General features: G+C 43.8%; 1 protein-coding gene across 5 annotated transcripts in view; it reads left to right on the forward strand.

The window, feature by feature from the left end:
• Window positions 1–24,321, forward strand: part of ZNF521 (zinc finger protein 521) — a 312,892-nt gene that overhangs the window by 24,271 nt on the left and 264,300 nt on the right. For all 5 annotated transcript variants that reach the window (XM_075532588.1, XM_075532584.1, XM_075532585.1 and 2 more), the window contains one exon: window positions 14,847–15,026. Coding sequence is in view for 4 of the 5 variants with exons in the window: in XM_075532584.1 (XP_075388699.1) it covers window positions 14,847–15,026 (180 nt within the window). In the remaining variant the exon portion in view is untranslated. The remainder of the gene's footprint in view (window positions 1–14,846; window positions 15,027–24,321) is intronic.

The raw sequence follows: 24,321 nt of genomic DNA on the forward strand, positions 1-24,321 counted from the left end.
TAGACAAATCTATTTTCCCTCTATTTCAAGGACATCATTCCAGTTAAAAAGAGCAACCGCCTAAAAAGTTTTAAAGGCAGTCAAGAGGATTGAGTGACAAATTTTTATTTGTGTGCGTGTGAGAGATTAAAGCTTATTTTCTCAGAAACGTGTTGAAAACATATACTGTCACATTGCAGCACGTGGATCTTTTTCTTGGTACAGAACAAAATCCCGACCCCTTAAACTGGTGTTTCAGCAATTGCAGATGTACCCTTCTGTGTCCCATTCAAGAATATGCTAGGACTGAAGTGGTGTCATCTAAATCACTAAAGTAACGGAAGGCAGTTGGTAGAAGCAGTCACCTTGAATACAGAGGCTCACGTTTTCGTTTGCTGCGGTGTAGTAGTGCTTCCTACCATTAACCACTGTCCCACCTCCGGTACCTTCCAGGACAGACAGAATACAGCGGCCTCCTCTGGGTTCCGAGGCTGTAAATCTCTACTGAACCAGACTGCCATCCCTCTCTCCCACAGAGCCGCTGTGGGTTCAGAATGCCAGCCGTTTGGTTAGTGGCCGAACGCCCAACCACTGCACCACCACTACCATGGTGCCTTTTTGGCTAGGGCTTTTGGGTACATTTAAAGAGGGGTTAACGGATCTTTCCCCAAACATCCAGATGCCTGAAACCTAAATGAAAGAAAGATGATTCATTTGTTATCCAGGTGGTTTTGCCTGAGAAGCACCTTTCAGTCTATCCGGTCGTTATGTACGAAAGGCTACGCGATAAATGCTTTGGATGCATGCGTTCTCCTCCAGAGTGAGTTTTTCGTAGTGTGTGTATCACTTGGCCATAGAGGAATTAATCCCCCTGTGTCTGGGTTACATGAGGTCTTACCTTCTGAGTACGTATTGTGTGTCAGATGGGAGGAAGGATTCTTGAGGCTCCGTTTAAAAGTGAGTATAGAGAAGTTGGTTTGCTCTCATAGGGAATTAGGGGTCACGAAAGACCCACATGCCAGCAGCTTCTCCTCTGTTTATCTGTGAACACGGATCAGAGCAGCTAGAAGCACGAGGGGCTTCACATCTGGCAAGAAGACCTATGCAAAATAATGATATTAACATGAATCAGCCAACGGAAAGGGGCGCTGCAAGTCCCCAAAGGTGACTTGTGAGCCTGCGGACTTGTTTCTGACCTTATTTTCTTTTCTGAAACAAGGCTACAGTTTATTTATTTTGGGGACGGGCGGGGGGGCGGGGGGGGGCGGGGGCGGCGGCTACAGTTTTAAAATAGAACATTTGGATGCTAACTGCAGGGCCAGCGGTTAAATCCACGAGCTGCGTGGGGAGTGAATCGAGGCTGCTTGCTGTCCCGGGAGCCCTGCTTATGGGACCCATGGACCGTACGAGTCTACATGGACTCAGCAGCCCAGGCTTTGGAAAGTGTGGGTTTTGCAGTGTTGGAAGTGGTGGACATTAATGTTACTCTGTTATTTTCCCGACTAGATCACACTAATTTACTGAAACTAATAGGGCATGTTTTTTTTAAGTATTATGAGCAATACTGTTTTTGCTTTCAGTTCATTGTACATTATTCTACTTTGGCCTTTTTTTTTGGTAAAGTAAACCAAAAACAATGAAACTCTTTGCCATAGGAGTCTTTTCTGACTCACGGTGAGTTTGTTGGGCAGAATAGAAATGCCTCGCTAGCAGTCCACTTGTTATCCACATCACGTCACTAAAAAGCTCCCTGTCATAGAATTGAGGCCCACTCATAGCCACCCTACAGGACAGGCTAGAACTGCCCCACAGGGTTTCCCGGACGTATAGTTTAGAAAGCCTTGCCTTTCTTGTGATGAGCAGCTGTTTTTGAACTGCTGACCTGCTGACCTTGCAGTTATCAACCCAACTTGTAACCATTATGAAGTACACCCCCGGATCTTGTAAAAGGAATCTCACCCAGATATCTCTCAGGCCCTAAGAAGTGAGATTGACCGACATTGCAAACTTCTTGCGTGGGATTCAAACATCAGGTATATGGAGCTATTGTAAAATCCCCTCACCTCCAGCGGACCACTGCGTACAAGAAGATGGAAGCAGCCCAGTTCTGCATCGTCCTCAGGGACACCAGCATGCCTGGGTTCATATCCTTGGGGCAGTTGTGCCAGTGTACCTCACTGATGGCCCTCTCCTTCACCAGACACTATGTCTTCCTCCAGGGACTGACTCCCACCGGATGGCATTTCCAGAGCAAGCATGACAGACGGCGGGCCATCAGCTTTTTACTGCTTATCTTTCAGAACTAATCTGCCAGGCCTTTCTTCCTGATTTGGCTTGGAATGGAAGCCCTGCAGAAATCTGTTTACCACGGTGACCCTGCTGGTATTTGGAGTACCCATGGCTTAGCTTTCAGTATCACAGAAGCAACCTAGCCACCCTAATATGACAGACAGACAGGTAGTGGACGAAAGTTACCTACCGTATATACTCGTGTATAAGCCGAGTTTGTCAGCACAAAAACTGTGCTGAAAAACTGGGGTTTGGCTTATACACGGGTCCGTGGTACCCCAGCGAGGTGTAACATCTCGCTGGGCTATGGCCCCCCAACTCCCCCCCCCCACACACACAGGTAACAGGATGAGCGCCCGTTATCTCTCACAGGTGATTGCAGTTTCTCAGCTGTTCATTCAAAGCCCCGTTGACACTGCAGGGCTGTGAAAGTTTGTTTACTCACATCTAACCAATCAGAGCCATCCTATGACGTGTATCTTTGAATAAGCCTTTTAAAGACTGTGTGCGAAGGATGTCGCATGAATGGATGTCATCTGGTCAAGCCCGACTAACAAAAGGAGGAAATCTCATGAAGCCTGACATAGAGTTAATAGCAAAGTGGGTTCGAGATGCATGGGGAGACATTCCAGAAGACACGGTGCGACGTGCCTTCCAGAAATGTAGCATTAATAATGCTATGGATGGCAGTGAAGATTGCGCTTTGTATGAAAATGACAGCAGTGATGGCGATGATGGCGATCTCAGTGAGGACAGCGTCTGTGATGACTTCACACCAGGTGAAGCTCTGCACTGGGATACGGATGATGATGAGGAATCCAGTTTTGAAGGATTTTAACTCTTTACATTTTAGCTCGGTTGCTGATTGAGCTCAGGGAATAGTACTCTTAAGGTATCATTGTTGACACCTTATTGTTTTTGTTGAATCTATTTTCCACTTACTGTGCTGGTTTACTAATGTTAAATGACTTGTCCTTTTACTTATATTTTTATTTAAAATAAATATTTAAATACATTACCCCACTGATGTCTCAAGTTTTAGTAATTTTATTTTCATTTGTTTTGATTATTGAAACTTACCAATAGCTTCTGCGTTTTCCACCCTAGGCTTACACTCGAGTTAATCCGTTTTTCTGGTTTCCAAAGTAATAATTAGGTACCTCGGCTTATACTTGGCTCGGCTTATATTCGAGTATATACGGTAGTTGGAAAGTTCAGTCTAGGCTTTCTCTAGTGTTGGCATTTGTCTACCCCCATTTAAGTGAGTAAGGAGCCGTGGTGGCCTAGTGGTTATGCATTGGTTGCTAACTCCAAGGTCAGCAGTTCGAATCCACCAACCACTCTGAGGGATAAAGATGGGACTTACTACTCCTGTAAAGAGTTACAGTGTCCCAAACTCACAGGGGAAGTTCTACCCTGTCCTGTAGGGTGGCTATGGAGGTGACCTTGACACGATGGCTGGGAGTTTGGTGACAGACAGATGAAAAAAAAAAAAGATATGTATGAGAAATGAGTGAGCTGAGCAAGTGATCGTCCTTGGTCACGATACCTCTTGTAGAGCCAACACACATCCCAGAAGGGGCAAACACCGCCTTTATGCTCAGTCACCCCTGAGTCTTCTAGATGCTGGGGCCTTTGGGGCTTACATTCCAGCTATACCTTTCTGTTATTGACTTCGTTGGCATTCTTCATTCCTGGGCAGTGTGGTAGCCTCTAGATCAGTCTCCCTACTTCCTGTCCAGTCTGACACAGCTGTCTGTGGAACATCTTCCTGAGATATAATCTCATCAGTCACACCCCCACCACTGGTACTCTGCAGGGACTCTTCAGAGAATTGAGATGGCAATGGAGCATGGAGCTCACAGAGTAGTGCCTTCGTCATCTCAGCTGCTCCCCAGGCTCGTCATTGCCTCTCGTCTTTTCCACTCTGCCCAGTGCTCATTTGAGATGCTCGGGTATCCCTGTGCTTTCTTGAGGGCACCGCTTTGTAGCATGCTTCTGTGCCTTCACGCACCTTTCCTTATGGTTCCTACTCACTCCCAGTTACACCTGGTCGATTCCAAGGCTGAAAAGATGCTGATTCTACATCTCACTTGTATCCCCTTTTGACTCATCATTTGCGAAGCTCTGGAGCCAAATGCAAGTGAGGACAGGGACTTTGTATGTCCAGAGCTGGACTGAGGCTGTACCCACGTAGGTGCTTAGTCTGTTCTTGTTTCCTGAACTTGGTAGCCTTAGCAATTCTACCTGAAATAACTTTAGTAATTTACAGTTAATAATTTGAAAGCAGGCATATGCTTCTAAAGATTCCCAGGTAGCCAGAAGGAAGGGGTGTTTTGTTAGTCTGGGTACTTTAGAGAAACAAATCCACAGAAACTCCCATGTATAAGAGACAAGAATTTTTTTGAGAGAGTTTTATATAAAGGGTAAGTATACATCAAGAAAGAATCCCAACCCAGTTCTGCCCAAGCACACAAGTCCAACATTAGCCCCTATGTCCGACATCAATCTACAAAGTCCCCCTCCATCTCACAAAACACACTCAGTGATGCTGAGTGCAGGAGGAAAGCCAAGTCATTGAATGCATCTCAGTGCTGGCAGGGGTCTCCATAGGACTGCTCCAGCATCGGGGTAGGTCCATGTAGCTTCCCCTCAGGGATGTCTTGCAGAAAGTGAACCTTGCCAGGTGAAGCAGGGGACTGGCTAAGGCAGCTGCACCCTGTTCTGATTATCAGAAATCAAGAGACCTGAGAACTTGAAGACAAGGCTCATCGAACCATTTATCTCTCTGCCCTTCAATTAACCCCATATGTGTTTATTGGCCAGGTTTGCATAAAAAATGTCTCAAGTAGTGTGGTTCTGTTTCATAGAGAGAGAATGCCTTCTGAGAATTTTTGTAGATAAAACAGACAAGCACTTGGAAAGGTTCTTTCTGCCCCTCCCCTCCCCCCTTTGTTTCCTGTAAAACAACTTAATAACTTTCAGAGAACAGAGTGGTTAAAAAATAAACATTGTAGACAAAGAAAAAGAACACATTTTCATCATTGAGTACACTAGCTAGCGGTGCAGGACCAGGTGTTGACGTCCCGTGGCCCTCCCTCCTTGCCTGAGGGCCCTTCTGTTCTGCCAACCTCCAGGAGGCGCATCCTTGCTACTCCATGAGCTGTTTTTGTTTGTTTCAGTCTTTTCTGATTGTAGAACACAATGGATCAGGTTACCAGCAGGCCGGGTGGCAGAGTCTGGTCAGGCTGCAGTCCCTCACCAGTACACACCCGCCCCTTTCTAAGGGTGGCCAATAGCATGTCCCCAAACTGCCTCTCATCCTGCAGGGTTTCAAGTTAGAGCATTTAAAAGCCCAACTCAAAAAACCCCAAATCCACTGCCACGAAGTCAATTCTGACTCATTGCAAGGCGATCAGACAGAGTTTAATTGCCCCTGTGTGTTTCTAAGATGAACTCTTTATGGGAGTGGAAAATGGCTAGTGACCTTGAGGTCAGCAGCCCAATGCATAACCGCTACACCACCATGCTACCAGTGCCCCTGTCAGAAGCCCAGAGCGCACACAACAGTGATCCTGCACTTCGGTTTTTGAGAACCAGGAAGAATGTCTGCTCCTGGTTAACTCTTTATAGTCAGAAGGTAGCCTTTCCTCTGTCCTTAAAAAAAGGCAGAAAGATAAACCACAGAATAGAATTTGAACACACGTGTATGTGTGTATGTGGGGGTGGGGTCGATGGGGGATGTGGCGTGCTTCAGGCATGACTTGCTTTAAAACAGCACTTGAGTTTCTTTTTACGTGTAAGACTTGCAGGTCTGCTTGTCAATAGCTTAGGATGTGCATGTGCGTGTGTGGCATGTACAAACTGTGCTGGGCAGTGAATTATGGAGGTCATCATTTAGAGTATTTTGGGGGAACTTGGGTGGGAACTTGTCTAAATTGTTTCCATAGTCTGTAGCAGCTCTTGATTGTAAGACATGGAATAGTATGCCTTCCCCACCCCACCCCCTTCGTTTAAATTTCTAGAGATACATGGGGAAGAAAGAAATGTAACGGCTTTCCAAGTAGAACAGCAACAACATGTCACACATGCTTACTAGTCCATTAGGAGCAGTGTCGTGTTGAGGCCACTCTTTCTTGAACCATCATTTTTCATAGTTTGGCATAATTCACTTGGTGGGGGTTGGCCATCACGCTACTGAAGCCCAAACTCCCTGTTACAAGACAGTGTGCATCTTTTCTCGGTAGTTTCGCGGACTTCTTTGGCACTGTTTTGGTTCCATAGGTAGTCTTCCATTGGTCAATTCTTGGATTTACCAGCCATCTGTTGGCAATTTGAGATTGAGTAATTCATTGGCTGTTTAATTTGGCGCAAAGCTGGCTGTGACCAGGGAACAAACTGTTAGGAAAGGATCCAGGTTTAAGTTTGCGTGTGCATGTCTAAGCGGGACGTTTTGGGTTCATTCATCTCGTGCCAATCGCAGCTGTTAAGTAATCATCTTGCATTCATATTTACATCATCTTCAGCATCTCGTGTTTCTGCCACTCTCATAAAAATGACCTCTGGTTTTGAAGGTTTGGGCTTAATGGCTGGAATTAACTAGGAAAGGGCTCGTTTTATATCTCCTGCAAGAAGGACAGAGGGCCTGCACTGTGGACAAGCTGCCAGAAGTTTTTATAGTAATACTTTGTATCTAGGCTCTGGCTCTTACCATTAAATGTGCTTTTTATAGAGTACCAAGTTATAAATGTAGTGCAGCTACGGCATATTAATCTTACTGCAGAGATTTAACGAGGCAGTTGTTTTGCGATGGACACTATTGGGAGCAGAGAGCGACAGAGTTTTACTTTCCCGCGGAACTGCAGAGCTAGTCCTTGCCTGGTAATAATTATAACCACGTGATCCCTGAGTTTGTCTTTCTTTTGCCAGTGCTTTTCCATGCAAAAAGCGGCTTGGAAGGCAGTCCATTTCCAGGCAGTGAAATGGTTTGGAAACTGGGCTGCTTTCTCAGTCCGTTGACATTTTAGCTTTGGTCAGGCACGGAATCCTTGTTGCACAGAGCGAAATATGTGAGACGACTTTCAAGAGTACAGATAGTCTTTGCCAGTCCACTGCAATGACTTTTAGATATTCATTACTTTTACTTGACTTTTATATAGGTTATAAAAAGTAAATGTGGTGAAACCTCGTTTTGACTTGGACAGAAAAGAATTTCTGCTGGTTGGCTTTAAACTGATCCCACACTTGAAATTAATTGCAGTCCATAGGTTGATTGCCTTCGAGCAGTGAAGCCAGTATGGCTCTTTATCACCCCCCCCCCCAAAATTGTCACTTTGTTGGAACCCAAGTTCCAGCAACAGCCACCTTTGTGAAGAGGAGGATGAGAGGAAGGCACGAGCCACCGCCGCCAGAGAACACAGTGAAGGGGCAAATCCTGCTTCTCTTTGGAACTTCCATTTTTAAATACTGTTAAGGACATTGGAAACATAAAGCTGCCCTTCATTTCTTTAGTCTTTGCTACAGTAATCGTGTCTTTATTCCAAAATGAAGAACCCCTAACTTCTGGAATGGACCTGAGATGGTTGAGGGGCATCATGTTGAGCTGGGCAAGAGGGTGTTGGGCCCTGGCGGGGGTGTTAGGGGGAGTAGGAGGTGGGGGCTAGGGGGGTGTAGGGTAGTAGTGCCTGGGGCTATGGTATGGTCTATAGATGCAGTGCAGGTGCATGGGATATTTTAAAATACTATTCCTCGGGTGGATTTGTAGCCTAACAACACAGTTGGGAGAACAGCTGGTCCCTTGATGCAGTGGTGTTTGGGGTGGGGGTTCCTTAAAGGCATGGACTTTACATTTATTAGCCCTCATGCTGATACCCGAGGTTTGAATGACTAGCAGAGCAATACAATTATTTTTTACGATTGGATTGCAAAGGACTCTTTAAAAAACAAACTGCGTAACCAAGGCCATGTGCCACTATTGAAGAGTAGCCACCTGTGGGAAAGAAGTGAGAGCTTTCTGACATCATTCTATGTCAAGTGACGTTAGGAACCGAGACCCATAATGCAAAGAAACATATTTTGAGTGGCCAAGAAAGAGTTTGAAAAAGAAATAAAAGTGAAGGTTGGAAACAATTTACGTAGTGGGAAAGGGACTGAGATTCCAGTACTCGGTGCACCAGACATCCTAGCCTATAATCGAACCCATCTCCCACAGGATCCGTCTTAAGTGTTGACCTAAAAACAATTTGGCCAGTTGGCTGGAACATGCATCCTAAAGTCGCAGCAGAAGTGAATGAGCTTGACTGGCTTCGCTCCCTGCAGGGTTCTGTCTGTAAATGCAGAAGTGGAAGCAGAACCATTTTTTATTAGTCTTAAAATGACCCTCATTTGACTAACTAGCCACAGTGTCCGATGCCTGGACTGGAGGCATTCCTTAGCTTTCGTGGGTGAAAGCCTCCTGCATTCTTATTTGCCTGGTATTTTTGATACCGAATTCTTGTAAAGGGGCCACCTCCTTGCATAATTAGGAAGGCAGGTTTTCACCATTTACCTCCACACTCAAAGCATTCAGAGTGTCTCCTTATTTTAGACAAACAGGTCTGCAAACTTGATGGGTAGCATTTAAATCATCATATTAAAATTCAGACCTGGCACCTCCATTTCCCCGAGTGCTGTCAGTTTTACGAGAGACTAGGAACTCATGCTAAACAACTAATGATATTCAGCGTGTGTGTGCCTGCTGCCTCCCAACAAGTGTTTAATGGTGCTGGTGTTGGGACAGTTACTTATTTTCCTGAATGGTTCTTTAGTTTGGCAGTATTTCGCCACTTCGTTTTAGTTGCTTGGCAATCTTTGGACTATTACCCATTTATTTCATCTGGAGCTCTGGGTGACATGTTTGAAAGCTTAACACTGGTGGTCATAGAACCATTTTTGGAAAAGGTAGGCCTGTAGGTGCTTTTAAATTTTGGGGTACCTGGCCTATTTCTGAGGTGCCCTGGTGGCGTAATGGTTGCACATTGATGCTACGATATGCAAGGTTAGCTGTTAGAAATCACTAGCAAATGCCACACCAGAAAGGCAGGGCTTTTTACCCAGAAAAGAGTTGCAGTTTTGGAAACTCACAGGGACAGTTCTAGCCTTGTGCCAGTCTGAGTACTTTAGAGAAACACATCTTCAGAAACTCATGTATAGGAGAGAGTTTCATATAAAGGTTAAGTACATATCAAGAAAACATCCCTACCCAGTGCTGCCCAAGCCGACAAGTCTGGTGCGACCATCACAAAGCAAGATCCCCAAGAACTCGAAAGGCGAGGCTCTCCGAGCCATTTATCCCTCCGCTCTTCAATTAACTCCACTTGTGTTTATCGGCCAGGTTGGCACAATAAACTAACTCAAGCCTGTCTTATAAGGTCACTATGAGTTGATATTGACTCGATGGCAGTGAGTTTGCTGGTTTGAGTTTTTGGTCTATTCCTGATTGCAGGGGGAAAAAATGCCATGAAGGATTTTATTTTATTTTTTTGGTAAGCTTGTTCTCTTACCCACCTTCTCTTCATCTCCAAATGCCATTTACTAAGTACTCACCTGAACAGAGGTGCTAGGCTGGGCAAGTATAAAACAAACTAAACTGATCCTAGGATTACACCCGTAGGAGTGAGTACTCTAAACCCCAGCCTATGGAAATGGGCAATGTGTAGCCTGTTATGATAATAATTTTCCAGATGGCAAATCAACCCAAATTACCAATTTACTTAAATAGTACGTTCTTTAAACAAACAAAAGGCTTGTTCTTTTGAGTTGGGAGTTCTGTGCCCTTCCTCCAAACTCAAGAGATTAATCTGCCTGTTGAAATGTAAGCGGGTTTTGGCATCTGCGAATCTTTTGAAGAGTGGTCATATAGTTAGTATATTGTAGATGTGAAGAAAGACTTTGGAACAACTGCCAGGGAAAGAAAAAAAGGGGGGCGGAAGGGGAATTTAAACAGCCTGTGTGGATTTTCCAAACCAAACCCACTGCCATGAGTGAATCCCAATTCATAGTGACCCTGCAAAGAGTTTCCCAAACTGTAAATCAAAGACAGCCTCATCTTTGTCCAAGGAACTGCTGGTGGGTTTGAACAATTGACCGAGTGGTTAGCAGCTCAACACCTAACCCACGACACCACCAGGACCCTTAGAGATGTGTTACAGATCAGGTAGCAGGGAGCATTTTCACACAGAATGGTGGAGTAGTGGTTGTGCCAAAACAAATTATTTTGTTTCTGTGGATGCGGCTAACAGAATGTCAACCATTTAATCTTCCCATATAAAAATTAAGTAACTGATTTTTAAAATTTATATTTTCATTGTTATTCACTTTAAAAAACATTTTATTTTAAATAGGTGTAGGCTTTCAGAGTGAATTGTCAGTTTTACATCCAACAATGTCTACACATTTTGTTTCAACTCCTGCATCGCTAACTCCTCCACCTGTCATCTCTTCCCCCGTGCTTCCTGTGCCCATCCTTCTTCCCGTCCTCACCCTCTGAACTTTGTTCTTGGATAAATATTGCACCTTACAACATAAATGAAAGATTATCATGAACTCATAGGTGAGTTCAGTCCCAGACCTGAAGGGTGACTAGGGACAATAGCCTTGGGGGATCCTACCTGTGTGCTGTTCTGAATCCGTGCCCCCGCCCCCCCCCCCCCTCAGTTCTACATTACCGTCTAAGGTGATCCTTCTCAACGCAGTTGGTAGTGATAGCCAGGCACCATCCCCTTCTGATCTCAGGGTTATGGGCACTGATCCATGTATTATTATTATTAGTTTTTGGTTTTCATTGCTTTCCTTTGGACAGCAAGAGACCAATAGTTGAACCTTACATGTTTGATCACAAGCTGTTAAGACCCCAGTTGCTCCTTAACAAAGTAGGCTATCAGAAAGCCGAAATCACTGCCATCGAGTCAGTGCTGACCCCTAGGGCCCCTGTGGGTTTCCAAGACTCTTCGAGTGTTGATGGGAGGGAGTCCTCCATCCAGTCTTTCTCCCTTGGAGCTGCTGCTGGCTTCGAACAACAGACTGTGCAACTCGCAGTCCATTGTGTACCGACTGCACCTCCAGGCTCAAGTAGTGCACACAATTCACTAATTCATTCTCTGCTTGCTGTCAAGTGCCGTTGAATTGGTTCTGCTCCCTATCAATTCTATGTACAGGGTAAAACATTGCTCCATCCCAAGTCATTCTCACAATTGTGCATTTGAACTGATTGTCGCAGCCACTTATTAAGGATCTTCTGCTTCTTCATTGAACAAATACTTTACTAAGCATGATGTCCTTCTCCAGGGACTGTGATCTCCTGATAACATAGCCAAAGGACAAAGCTTTGTCATTCTTGTTTCTTTTTTTTTTCTTTTTTTACATTTTATTAGGGACTCATACAACTCATCACAATCCATACATATACATACATCAATTGTATAAAGCACATCTGCACATTCCCTGCCTCAGTCATTCTCAAAGCATTTGCTCTCCACTTAAGCCCTTTGCATCAGGTCCTCTTTTTTTTCCTCCTCCCTCCCCCCTCCTCCCTCCCTCATGTGCCCTTGGTAATTTATACATCGTTATTTTGTCATATCTTGCCCTATCCGGAGTCTCCCTTCCCCCCCTTCTCTGCCGTCCCTCTCCCAGGGAGGAGGTCACATGTGGATCCTTGTAATCAGTTCCCCCTTTCCAACCCACTCACCCTACACTCTCCCAGCATCGCCCCTCACACCCTTGGTCCTGAAGGTATCATCCACCCTGGATTCCCTGTACCTCCAACCCTCGTATGCACCAGTGTACAGCCTCTGTCCTATCCAGCCCTGCAAGGTAGAATTCGGATCATGGTAGTTGGGGCGAGGTCATTCTTGTTTCTAAGGGACATTCTGGTTGTACTTCTTCTGAGACAGATTTGTTCTTCTGGTCGTCAATGTATATTCAATATTCTTCACAGTACCAACGTCCAGATGACCATTTCTTTTTTGGTCTTCAGTAGTCATTGTCCAGCTTCTGCATGTGTATGAGGTGACAGTCAGTACTCTGGCTCAAGTCCTGTCCATCTTAATCCTGTCCTCAAAGTGATACCTACTTTTGAACACGAAAGCAGGGCTTGGCTAAGTTTTGAGATGGAAGAGCCAATCTTGTCCCTCATAACAACTAAAACTTATTCAAGAATCATACATATATTTTTACCAGCAAATGAAATCATCTGAAGAATGCCCTTTAAAATGTTTGTTTTACCTCAGAGCCAAGTGTACGTATTGGAATTGCCATATGTGGTGTGAGTCTCAGGGTGGGGACCTTTCCTCCCAAGCCGTGGTTCTCAACCTTCCTCATGCTGCGACCCTCGTGTTGACCCCCAACCATAGCATTCGTTTCGTTGCTGCATCATAACTAATTTTGCCACTGTTATGAATCATCATGTAAATATCTGATATGCAGGATATATTTTCTTTGTTGCCAATTGAACATAATTAAAGCATAATGATTAATCACAAAACAACATGTAATTATATATTGTGAAATATTTATTTCTAATGACAAATGAAATTTTGTCTTGAAGCATGGTGTAACCTGGATAACAGTCTTCACACCAGGTACTCGTATGTGGGCAACCCCCCTGGAGATGGATAGAGGAGTGGTGTCATGGTTCCCAAGAGCATTGGAAATATGTGTTTTCTGATGGTCTTAGGCAACCCCTGTGCAAGGGTTGTTCGACTCCCAAAGGGGTCGCCACCCACAGATTAAGAGCCACTGCTCCGAAGAGTCCTTTGGCAGCAGAATTTCTCAGTGCCGTATGCTATTTGATCTTTTTGATTGCGTCTCCATGGGCATTGAGTGTGGAGCCCAGTAAAATGGAATCTTCGACAACTTCAGTCTTTTCTCTGTTCATCTTCACACTATTGCTTATTGGTCCAATTGTGAGGACTTTTTCCTCCCTGTGTAGACTTGTAATCCACACAGAAGGTTGCAGTCTCTATTTGCTTCTGCCTTTGCTTTCAGCAAGCAAGGTTGTGTGAGCTTTGTTGCCGGTTGTTAATGAACCCTGCTCCATCCCTGATGCTGTATTCTTCATGAGATAGTCCTGTTTCCTCTAATTATTTGCTCGGCATACAGATTGAATAATATGGTAAAAAGATACAACGATGATGCACTGCTCTCCTTGCTAGGCCCTTTCCCCAAGTGAATGACTGCCTCTTGGTAGGTCAGTTTGGTTCCCAGTTTCCCCGAGTGTCCGTGTGCGGGCACCCCCCCCACCCCAACACACACAGTGGTAAAGTCCCTTGCTCCAGTCCCTTGCTCCCTCGGTGCCTTCTCCTCTCCTTTCTTCTCCCTCTGCGTCTCATGGCTTTCCCACAAAGTGTGGTGAGAGCACTGGAAGGTTTGAGCACATTTCTCTGAACTGACTAGAACCCATCGGATCTTTCCTGTCTTAGCGACCCTTGAGGACAGAGTTGAGCTGCTCCCCAGCGTCTCTGAGATTGGGGGGTGGTCTGCATAGGAGCAGACAGCCTCCTCTTTCTCTCGTGGAGCAGCTGGTGGTGTTCAGCCATTGACCTTTTTGGCTAGCAGCCCAGTCAGTACTAAACCCAGTGCACTACCAGGGCTCCTTAAACGGATTAAAGGGGAGCGTACACAATCAACAAGCACTGATTGCGCTTGGAGGGAAACTGTTTTGTGGGCTCATTTATTCTATTATCCTCTTGTATTGCGCCATCAGGGTGGAATTCACCCAGTGGCGAGATTGTCCCCTCCCCACCCCCCTTTCCCTTTCTGTGCCTCATTCCTAGGGTTTCCGCGCAAGGATCTATAGTTTGCACAATACTGAACTTTTCCGTGAACCACCGCAAGTTGCGGTTAATTGCTCTGTACATTCTTTGTTTTCTTGAGCATCTTGGAAACCAGCTATACCAACATCTTTACGCTAGAGTTTGTATTTGCCACAATGTTTTGCTGTGTGGCACAACCCACTTACTGCCGCCGCCTGACAAATAATAGGGTTACTGTGTGTTTTGACCAGTTTGTAAGTAAAGGTCAATTTCATGCCTATGGTAATTAGCTTAGTTTATTCTAGACTTTCGGCTAATTCTGGTAATTTCCCGTGAAAGAGTATATTTAGCAGAAAAAGAATGCATTGTTGTTGTTTTTTTAATTTGAATTCATTCTTGAGTAGTGCCTTTTTCCTTCCCTTTACCTTGGAGACTACTTAATTTTTAAAAGTGATTTATCTTTCCTTTTTGAATCAAAAGTCCCTAGAAAATGATGAGAAAAATTGACTAAAGTGATAACCCTACGGGGTAAGACAGGAGGTGGTGGGCAGCAATGGGCTATAGTTGGGGGTGTGTGTGGAAAAAAAACAAGAACAAACTCCTTCAATGATCACAAACTGCAAACAATTTAGGGATAAGTCCCGATTCTCCTGTAATAAAATCCACAACCAAGTTCTGTTGTGGCTTCAAGGAAAATGGTATTTCTGTTTTTGGTAGCAAGAAGATTAAATGTTACTTTAAAAGAACCTGTCTTTAAACCCCATACTTAGAGTCTTGATTTTCTTTCAGACCCCAACTGTAAACTTGAAGACAAGACTGAAGATGGAGAGGCAATAGATTGTAAGAAGAGGCCGGAAGACGGGGAGGAGTTGGAAGACGAAGCTGTGCACAGCTGTGACAGCTGCCTGCAGGTGTTTGAATCACTGAGCGATATCACAGAACACAAGATTAATCAATGTCAACTGACAGGTAAACAATACTTATCACTTCTTGTCTTCTCACACGGTTCTATTTCTGATTTTTTCCATTTGTTCCCGTATGTGTTTTTCTCTCCCAATTTTTTCACTCCCACACTGAGTACCTAGGTGAGTCTAGAGGTGTTTTTTTTTTTAAAGAAACTAAGCCAGTGGCTTGTGGCTAACTGCTTGTCAGCAATCTTAGATTTTGAATTACAACTAGTTTTAGTCTCTGATGGGTATATTTTCACTTTTTAAAACAGTGATGCAGAACCTAATGTTGGATAACTAATAATACATCAATAAATAAAACCATCAAACTGTTATTAATACAAAAGAATTTATCAGGTATTAATTTATTTCAGCTGAAGTACCAGCTCTTCAAGGAAACTTTCCTGCATCTCTGCGTCTGAGTTAGATACCGTTTTGTGTTCTGACGAAGATGCTCTTGAAGACTCCATTTCTCACTGCTTGCGCTCACTCTGCCATCTCCCTCATGAGACTAGTCTGTAAGCTCAGGGGGGACGGGAGCTTCCCCCAAGCATTTGATTATCTGAACCCAGAACAGTGTATGGTCAGTAGTATCTGCTCACTAAGGCAGGGGAGCCATTTGGCTACACAGTTCATGGGAATGAATCCAATTAACAGTGACCTATGACATATACCATGTTCCATCTGATAATGACTGCATCAGAATGTAAATGCAGTGTATCAAATTTCCATAGTTAAAAAATTGATCTTGTTAGAAAATATTAGATGGACCCTGGGCGGGGCATTTTAGGAGATCTACCTCTTTCTAAGATATTTATTATTTGTTTTCCTCTTCCTCTCTAAGTAAAGGTTTTTGCTGACTAGCGGGTCCTGTGTGCATGTGCGTGCGTGTGTGTGTGTTCTCTCTCTCTCTACCATCTTTCCAGTACAAGCAGTTCTCCAACTGTCTTACCCAAGAACATCGATATTTTTGTAAGGTTTTAATGGGTATTCCTCTTTAACAAGGTTCCCTGACACATTACGTGGAAATGTTAGATTAAGTCCAGTTAACTAGACTTTCTTATTAAAGTGCACTGAGGCTCTTCAAGAAGGGCTTGCACTGGACATGTTTATTAGGCCATAGAAATCTTTTTTTTTTTTTCAGTTTCTTTGAGAAACCTTTGATCATTTCTTGGAACAAGTGTGGGAATTGGTGATGCTGAGGGTTGCTATGAGCCAGTTGACATGATGGTGATGGGTTTGTGTTTAACACTGTTTGTATCTCGTCTTTTCTCTCTCTGGGGGGAGAGTTTTTAGGGTTTTAGATATCTTTTTATTTTCATATAATTCCAACCATACAGATAAATTGCAAGAAGAATGCAAGAGACTCCTATATGCCATTTACCATATGCTGCAGGTCTGCTGACCGGATCTTTACATCCCCCACTTGCTTTATCATTCCGCAATCTCCTGGGTTCCTTAATCATTTGAGAGAAGATTGAGATGCCGCTCCCCTCTGAATGCATGTATTTCCAAGAATAAGTACCATATATACTCGTGTACGAGTGTTTCAGCACATTTTAAATGCAGTTTTTGTGGTAGAATTAGGTGCCTTGGCTGATATATGGGTGGGCTTTTCCTCGAGAATGTACGGTACATTATCCTACATGATACAGCAGTCAAAGCTAGGAAATTTGACATTTCGCTTTCATAGAACACTGGTATCTGATTTTCCCTTGTAATTAATATCTTCCCGTATAAGTAACAAAATGCTGTGTTAGCTGATAGTGACCCGCCCCCTTATAAACAATAATTAGTTGTGGGAAAACATTTCGACACGAATGATCCTCATCCTCATTCATTCATTGTTTCATTTATTCATAACACTGTAGACTCTTGGATGTTTTTATTCTATTCGTTGGGTTACCATTCATTGCGGTCATATCTGTGATGCTCAAATTGGGCTGTCCTCAGCTAGTGAAAGTCCCTCCAAACTGGGTTCTGTATTTTTTTAATCTGTCTGCATCATTGCTTGAGGACTGTGTTCATTTCCATTGCTACCACATGCTCTTTTTCTGTCCCAATCTTGCCAGGCAATCAGAGCTTAAAAAAAAAAAAAGGAGTCCTGGTTTCTTTAAAGGTATTTAAACACCAAGACAGGGACACTGTGTACGTTCACTGCTATAGCTGTGTCACTGACTGCTCTTAGAAGGTCTCAGAAGGCAGAATCAGGCAGGATGCCACATCTGTGGTAACTACAGTATTTATATGTGGGGCTTCAAAAAGTTCGTGGAAAAGATCATGGAAATTTTCTACCAGTTTTTATTAGTTGGTATTTAATACATAAAGCATCTCATTCCATATTTTGATCACATCTAGTAGAATTGTACAGTTGCTACCACAATCAGTTTCCAACTGTTCTTTTTCTACGCGGACTCCTAACATTGTCTCCCTTTTGCTACCTCACCACCACCACGGTACCCAAACCCCTTCTTCTACTTGCTGACCCTATAGATTCCTCAGTCCCGGGTTTCACATACTGAAAACCAGAAGACATATCACACAGCTTCAAGAGGGTGACCTCCATTGACAGAACAGTAATTATGTCATAATTGAGTATAACATTAATTAAAAGAAAATCTTTAAAAAAATATTACTTCAACATAAATAAGTGAAAGAATATATTTTTTATACTGCAGACTTGGTTGCAAATTTTGTATTTGTTTTTAAACACGAAACCTCAAAACGTTTTAGAAAACTGGTTGTCACTAGCTCATACACCACAGAAGCTCTGAAGTCAGTTGCAGTGCTCCTGTTCTTCCTTTGTATCCACCCAGAGCAGTGTTTGGAGCAGATGGGCAAAGAAAGTGGAGTGGTTGTAAGAAACCTGACTTTTCTCTCTTTGTCTGTTTTCCTTTTATTTGTAGAGTAAAACGCACAGGGAAAATAGACAAAATGTAGTCTATGAAACTTTTGAAGCCCCGTCATATGTACACGTGTATTTATTTTTCTCTGCCTACCTAGTAACACGTGCCTTAATAAAACACGTGTCCGTGCCATTACCTCCTTTTCAGTCCAGCATTTCAGGTACATGCTAGTCTTTTTCATGTTTGTGACTGCCTTCTATAGCAGAGGGAAACCTGACTTCCAATGTGTTTGTTCATTTGTTTGAGCCTAGAATACGCAATAAATACCATCAAAATGGCGAACACATACCATCAAGGTAAGCAAGCCAGATCCCTGTATTTTAGCATTTATATGGAACTATTCTTTAATACAGCACTTCTGTAGAGTGAAATTCCACATACTTTCTGTAAAATTCTACACATTTTACCTGTGCTACGAGTGGGTTTTGTCTAGCAGTAAGGGGAAACTTTCAAGGTAAAACAACAAAATGAAACACCTAAAATCTGAACTTGGCCCCACTCTTCTTGAGCTAGAGATAGTTTGTTTTAAAAAATTCTCTCAGACCCCCTTCTGACAATAATGTTCCCCTGCAACAGTAGTTTTTAATGATGGATGGTTTTTTCCCATTATAGAACTTGTGCATGGGCTCATATAGTGTGTATTTGTGTCTGCGCGTTCACGTGTGTTTGCATGAGTCCGGCTTTTGCTCAACATAATTTGCGATTCTTCTATTTTTAAGTAAGTTGTTCCGTCTTTCTTTGAGTGGTATTCTGTTGTGTGACTGTATCATATTTTATTTTTCATTCACCTGTCGGGCAGATAGATTCATTTCACCTTCTGGCTATTTATGAATAAATTTCTGCCTGCTTTCAGGCGCATTTTGCCGACACAACATTTTATTTCTCTTGAGTTCATATGCAGGGATAGAATTGCTTGGTTACCGTGTTGGGGAGAGAAGAGGAGGCATTTAGCTGTGTAAGAAACTCCAGACCATTTCCAAAGTGGTCGAACCGTTTTATAATCCCACCAGCACTCGGCGAGAGCGTCGGTTGCTGCACATCTTCCCTAACAGTTGTGTCGTCCCTTTTAATTCTAGCATTCTGTTGAGTGTATATTGGTATTCATTGTGGGTGTATTTGCATTTTCTAGTTTATATACATTTCATCAACTTCGTTTAATGTGTGTTTTCCTCAGAACATACAATTTTAGGAAAATCCCATCAAGTGCAGATAATTAGGAAGATTCTGTTTTCAGTGGACTCGCTGGTGCATTGAAAGAGGCTATCCTCGTGGAAAAGCAGCACTAACATTAGGGTAAAGACATGGCAGTTTGAAGCAGCAGTCGGTACAGAGTACACCTGCAGGGAATTTGACCTGTGCTGAGTGGTTTTTGTCTAGTGTTTAGGGGGGACTTTAATGGTAAAATAATGAAACGAAACACCTGAAATTTTAGATTCTGTTTAGATGAAGTTTACTTTTTATTGAGTGTGAACCACATAATTACCTTTATGTTTAGCTCGACAGGGTAGAGTAGAAGCATAAGACATTATTCCTGTCTCATGTAACTCCAATAATATTCATGTTGAAAATGCTGGATTTTCAGCTTGTGGCATGTGCAGGGTAATATTTGTGGATTAAATACGTTTTTTATTAAAACATTTAAAATGGAATCCCTACCCCCTGGTTATATTTGGCTTATCTTTGCCTTCAGTTTCTTCTGAGCAGAGCATGTCTTCTGTGCTGATGGGCCACGGTGTTTTGATCAGAGCGTGTGCTGGGCGGAGGGAGAGGAGAGACTGGTCTTCCTTGGATTGGAGCAGATTTCAGGGCAGGAGATCTCATGGGCTGTGGCCTTTGGATCATCGTTCAGAATGGTTTCATGGGAAGGTGGCAGGCTGATGGGGCAAAGCAGAAGTGGAGGAATAAACAGAAAGTGGTGGGTCAAAATAGGCGTCATCCACATTTGTCCAAGTCAAAGCTTGAGTGACCAGAGGCTCACCCCGATTCTGACCTGGAAAAGCCGAGAAACCATTGGATGGATGTTACTGACCATGAGTACCAGGACACCTTGGTCCTTTTCCTCGGTTGTAGCCTTCTTACTCCCTACTTGAATCAACTCTTTTCTTTGTGCCGCTTTTTTTCCCCCTGACGGACGAAGTGTTGATATTTTTTAGCAAATGAGGGGAAAGGCCCCTTCCATATCTGGGGGTTCTTCATCTTCGAAGTCAGCCAACCAAGAGAGGATGGACAATACTGGGAATGGGAGGGGCCAATTGAGAGGCCAACGCAACCCTTTCAAAGCTAAGAAGGGGCTCCAGTGCTATGTGCCATGTATTAGTGGTTGCCTTTATTGTAGAGGGGTTTAGGATGCATGGTGGCACAGTGGGTTAAGCACAGGGTCTGCCAACCCAAGACTGGAGGTTTGAACCCACCCCTCCATGGGAGAAATATGTGACAGTCTGCTTCCCTAAAGATAGCTGGACCCGATGGCCGCAGGCAGAGTTGATTTAAAACACACAGAAGGATCTGCAGAGGTTATATGCAAGTGCGCTGCCATTTTATATAAGCAGCCAGAACATCCACAGGTGAGGGCATCTGAGGGGTCCTGGAACTGATCCCCCCGCAAATACAGAGTGGTGGCTGTGTCCCTGTTTGCTTCCTTATCTCTTCCCAAGACCCCTTGGTCTCCCTCTTTCAACCTCTCCTGGTCCTTTTCATTCATTTCCTGAGCCTCATCTGGCCCAGTTCATGTCTTTGCTAAGTTTGCTCTGAGACTCATCCTTTCTCCAAGTTTTAATTTCTGTGTTGCCTATCTTTTCTCTTTTTTGTTCTACTGGCCTGTTTTATCGTCTGTTGGGGTTGTTCCTCAACTCTTTTCTCTGCTCCTTCTGACGTCCCAGGTATTAATCTTGAACTCCTCCTGCCTCACTTGCATACGAAACTGCGAACTCTTTGCAGTCTGTACGTACCCTGTCAGACCACAGGCTGGACATTTCTGATGAGAAATGTATCTGAGGAAAGGGGCAATTGTGTGGTCATGCGTTAGAAGGCAAGACATTTCACAGAAAACAAAACCTCACAACTTGTTGACTTGCAAAACTCCTAGGCAGTGGAGGTGTTCTCTGGCCTGAGGGATGTTGGAGGTAGTGCTGTCGTGGGAGCGCCATCGACGAAGCCTGTCCAGGGTTCTGGTCATCCGGTGACAGTGCGGTCTTGTGCCTTCAGGACCTGTTTCTTGGAGGCTTTCATCCCCACGGGTGAGGCTCAGTCCTTGGAGAGTCTGCCTGTATGAACGCTAATTAAAAGCCCCCAAACCATGCTAAAGAGCCTGGCCACGTGAGCTTCACTAGGCGAGGCTTTAGGAGTTGAAGGCCAAATATGGAAAATCATGATGAATTCTAGACCGGGTTTGAGAGTTGGTCTGAAGATTGAGAATACTCTTGGTCCAACCAGATGCAGATGTGGTCCTGCGGACAAAACCCTAAAGATGGCATCCAGCAGAGCACAGAGGTTTCAGGGTGTCATACAGACAGTTCATGGAGCTTATCATTGTGGGGATGTTCTAGAATGTGGGTGCCTTCTAACTGAGGGAAAATGAAGCATTCCTAAGGATCAGAAGAGATGAGGAAAATTCTGCTACATATATATGCATACGTATATAAGTTATGCATTGAGGGACTAGGGGAAAAGGTGAAGGAAAAAATTAAATCCCACTATTCAGTTGTCATAGTAGATGGGAAGGGAAGACTGGGAAGGAGGGAAATCAACATTCGAATGCTGTTGGGACTCTGGTGCAGAAGACAGATTATCAAAATATATATTTAAAGAAGGAAAAGCACAAAGACCCTCTCATTTTCCTAATCCACCAACCCTATCATTTCTTGCCAGTTCCCTCAGGGGGTGGGGAGGGCTGGAAGCCAAAGGGGTCTCATCAGACTTCTCAACAGAGATTTAATAGCAGGGTGCTGTGGGGAAGGCAGAGATTATGGAGACTTTATTATGCTTACAGAACCGAGTGGGAACTAGTATTGTAAGTCATCAAAACTAAGCTACACTTAACAGCATAAATGTGTAAAGTGCATTTGGTAATACCAAAATGCATGTTGTTCGGCGGCATTTCTCTCTTCCCTCCTACTAATTTGAAAACTTGAGTTGCCTGTTAAGTGTTCTTCCGCATCATTAACGTGAATTGCCTGGCCGGAAGTGAAGGGAAAATGAAATGGCCTTGTCTTAGCTCTCACCCCTGCTGGCCCTCATGCTACTACTGCTGTGGGGAGCCAGGAGGTGATGGGTGCAGCAGCTGGGCTGGAGTGTCGTTTTGGGGAACTTGTGTACAGACTAGATTTATGCAGGTCTAGCTGGGTTTGGAGATTCTTTACCAGTATGACTACTGCATGGGCTCACATGTTCTTTTAGGAACCTGACCTGAAATTGATGAGGGCCCGCTGTGCAGTGGTATATAGTCTGCTCAGTTTGTTTGGAACTGTGAGTGCCACACAAAATTCGTTAACTGAAGCTATCTTTGGCATCCGGATTTCTTTTTGTTTATGTGTTTTGCTTAGTGCCGAGAATAAACTAAATGTGTGTGTATGCACACGTGCTCACGGGAGACACACACACACACAGAGGGTGGGAGGGAGGGATTGTGACGATTTAAAGGCTGTTCAGGTCACTGCAGTCAAGCTCCCTGACAAATCTGTCGTGCTGCAGCATATTGAACTTGGCTTTAGAACTTCTTTGTGCTCATTTCCCTCTCGGATCATTTAGTTGAAATAAGTTGCTTGAAATAATTGTAGTATTGTTAACTTTTTAGTTTTGATTAATTAGACTTTAGGCATTGCATATTTTATTTGCATATTTCTGTATTAAATTATTCATCATTTGTTATTAATCATTTACATAGTAATCTATTATACATTCAAATATTAATTAGGCTCAAGGTACTATAAGTCCCTCCATTTTTGATCAATTCCTTATTTCCTATCCAAAATATTTGATTAGTTATTTTTAAATCATTTTATTGAGGGCTCTTAGAACTTTATCACAGTCCACCCACCCATCCATCCATCCACCCATCCATCCACCCACCCACCCATCCATCCAGCCACCCATCCATCCATCCACCCATCCATCCATCCATCCATCCATCCATCCATCCATCCATCCATCCATCCATCCACCCACCCACCCACCCACCCATCCATCCACCCATCCACCCATCCACCCATCCACCCACCCATCCACCCATCCATCCACCCACCCATCCATCCACCCACCCATCCATCCTCCTTACCCACCCATCCGTCCATCCACCCACCCATCCATCCATTCACCCATCCATCCACCCACCCATCTATCCACCCACCCATGGTGTCAAGCACATTTGTACATATGTTGCCATCATCCTTCTCAAAACATTTGCCTTCTACTTGAGCCTTCATTTCCCTTCAAATTTCCCTAACTATTGTTCTGGTGGCAGGAGGGGTGGCCTTTACATTCAAATGTGATTCATAATGACCCCTTTATGAACTCTTAAACAAGATAAGACAAAAACGAATCATCTGGATGCAGGAGACCGAAGGATTCAGGACCACCGTGTCAGTTATAAAAGTCATCACAAGATCATGAAGCTCAGCTGTTCAGTTTATCAGTTTGGTGGGGGACTACGAAAACCCCACACTCGCTGACTTCCGGTCGATTCTGACTCATTATGGCCCTATAGAATAGGGTTCTCGAGATTGTAAAATTTTTTGGAAGTAGAAAGCCTCTTCGTTCTCCCAAGGGAGTAACTGTGGTTTCAAACTGCTAATCTTGTGGTTAGCAGTCCAGCGCACAAAGGACCGTGGTTGTGAAATATACGCACAGTACGCATTTGCAGGATTAGCAACGTTTATAAGATCCTTTCTGGGCTCCTCCCACCATCTAGGTGGAGCATGACTCATAACCATTAGGTCTTGGTACCCTGGGAGCAAGAAGACCTCTTCCTGGTCTGGCCTGAGGAGATTTAGTAATCCGCCGTCAAGCAAGGGCAGAGCTTTGTACCATGTTTGTTAGGGGTCAGATGAACTCAGTGGAGGGTGATCCATGTATGTTAAGACTCAGTGGAGCTAGGGTTCCATTGTAAGCGATAGCCTTCTATAAGCCAAGTGCTCAGGATTTAAGCTCTAAAGCACCAGCTTTTATTCAGGTTCCTCAACACAAAAATTCACTGCTATCGAGTTGATTGTGACTCATAACAATGGACCCTATCAACTCCATGTTCTAACCTCTTAGTCACATGTTTCTCAATTATTAGACTAGTGGTTTCATAGAGCAGGGTAGAATTGCCCTGTGGATTCCTTAGATGGCAATTCCTTTTAAAAATTTAAATTGTAGGCCATGTGTTCATTTGTAAAAAAATTAATTTGAAACCATTTGGGGTTGTTTTTAAGG

Source organism: Tenrec ecaudatus, chromosome 15 (genome assembly GCF_050624435.1).
Source record: "Tenrec ecaudatus isolate mTenEca1 chromosome 15, mTenEca1.hap1, whole genome shotgun sequence".
NCBI lineage: Eukaryota > Metazoa > Chordata > Mammalia > Afrosoricida > Tenrecidae > Tenrec > Tenrec ecaudatus.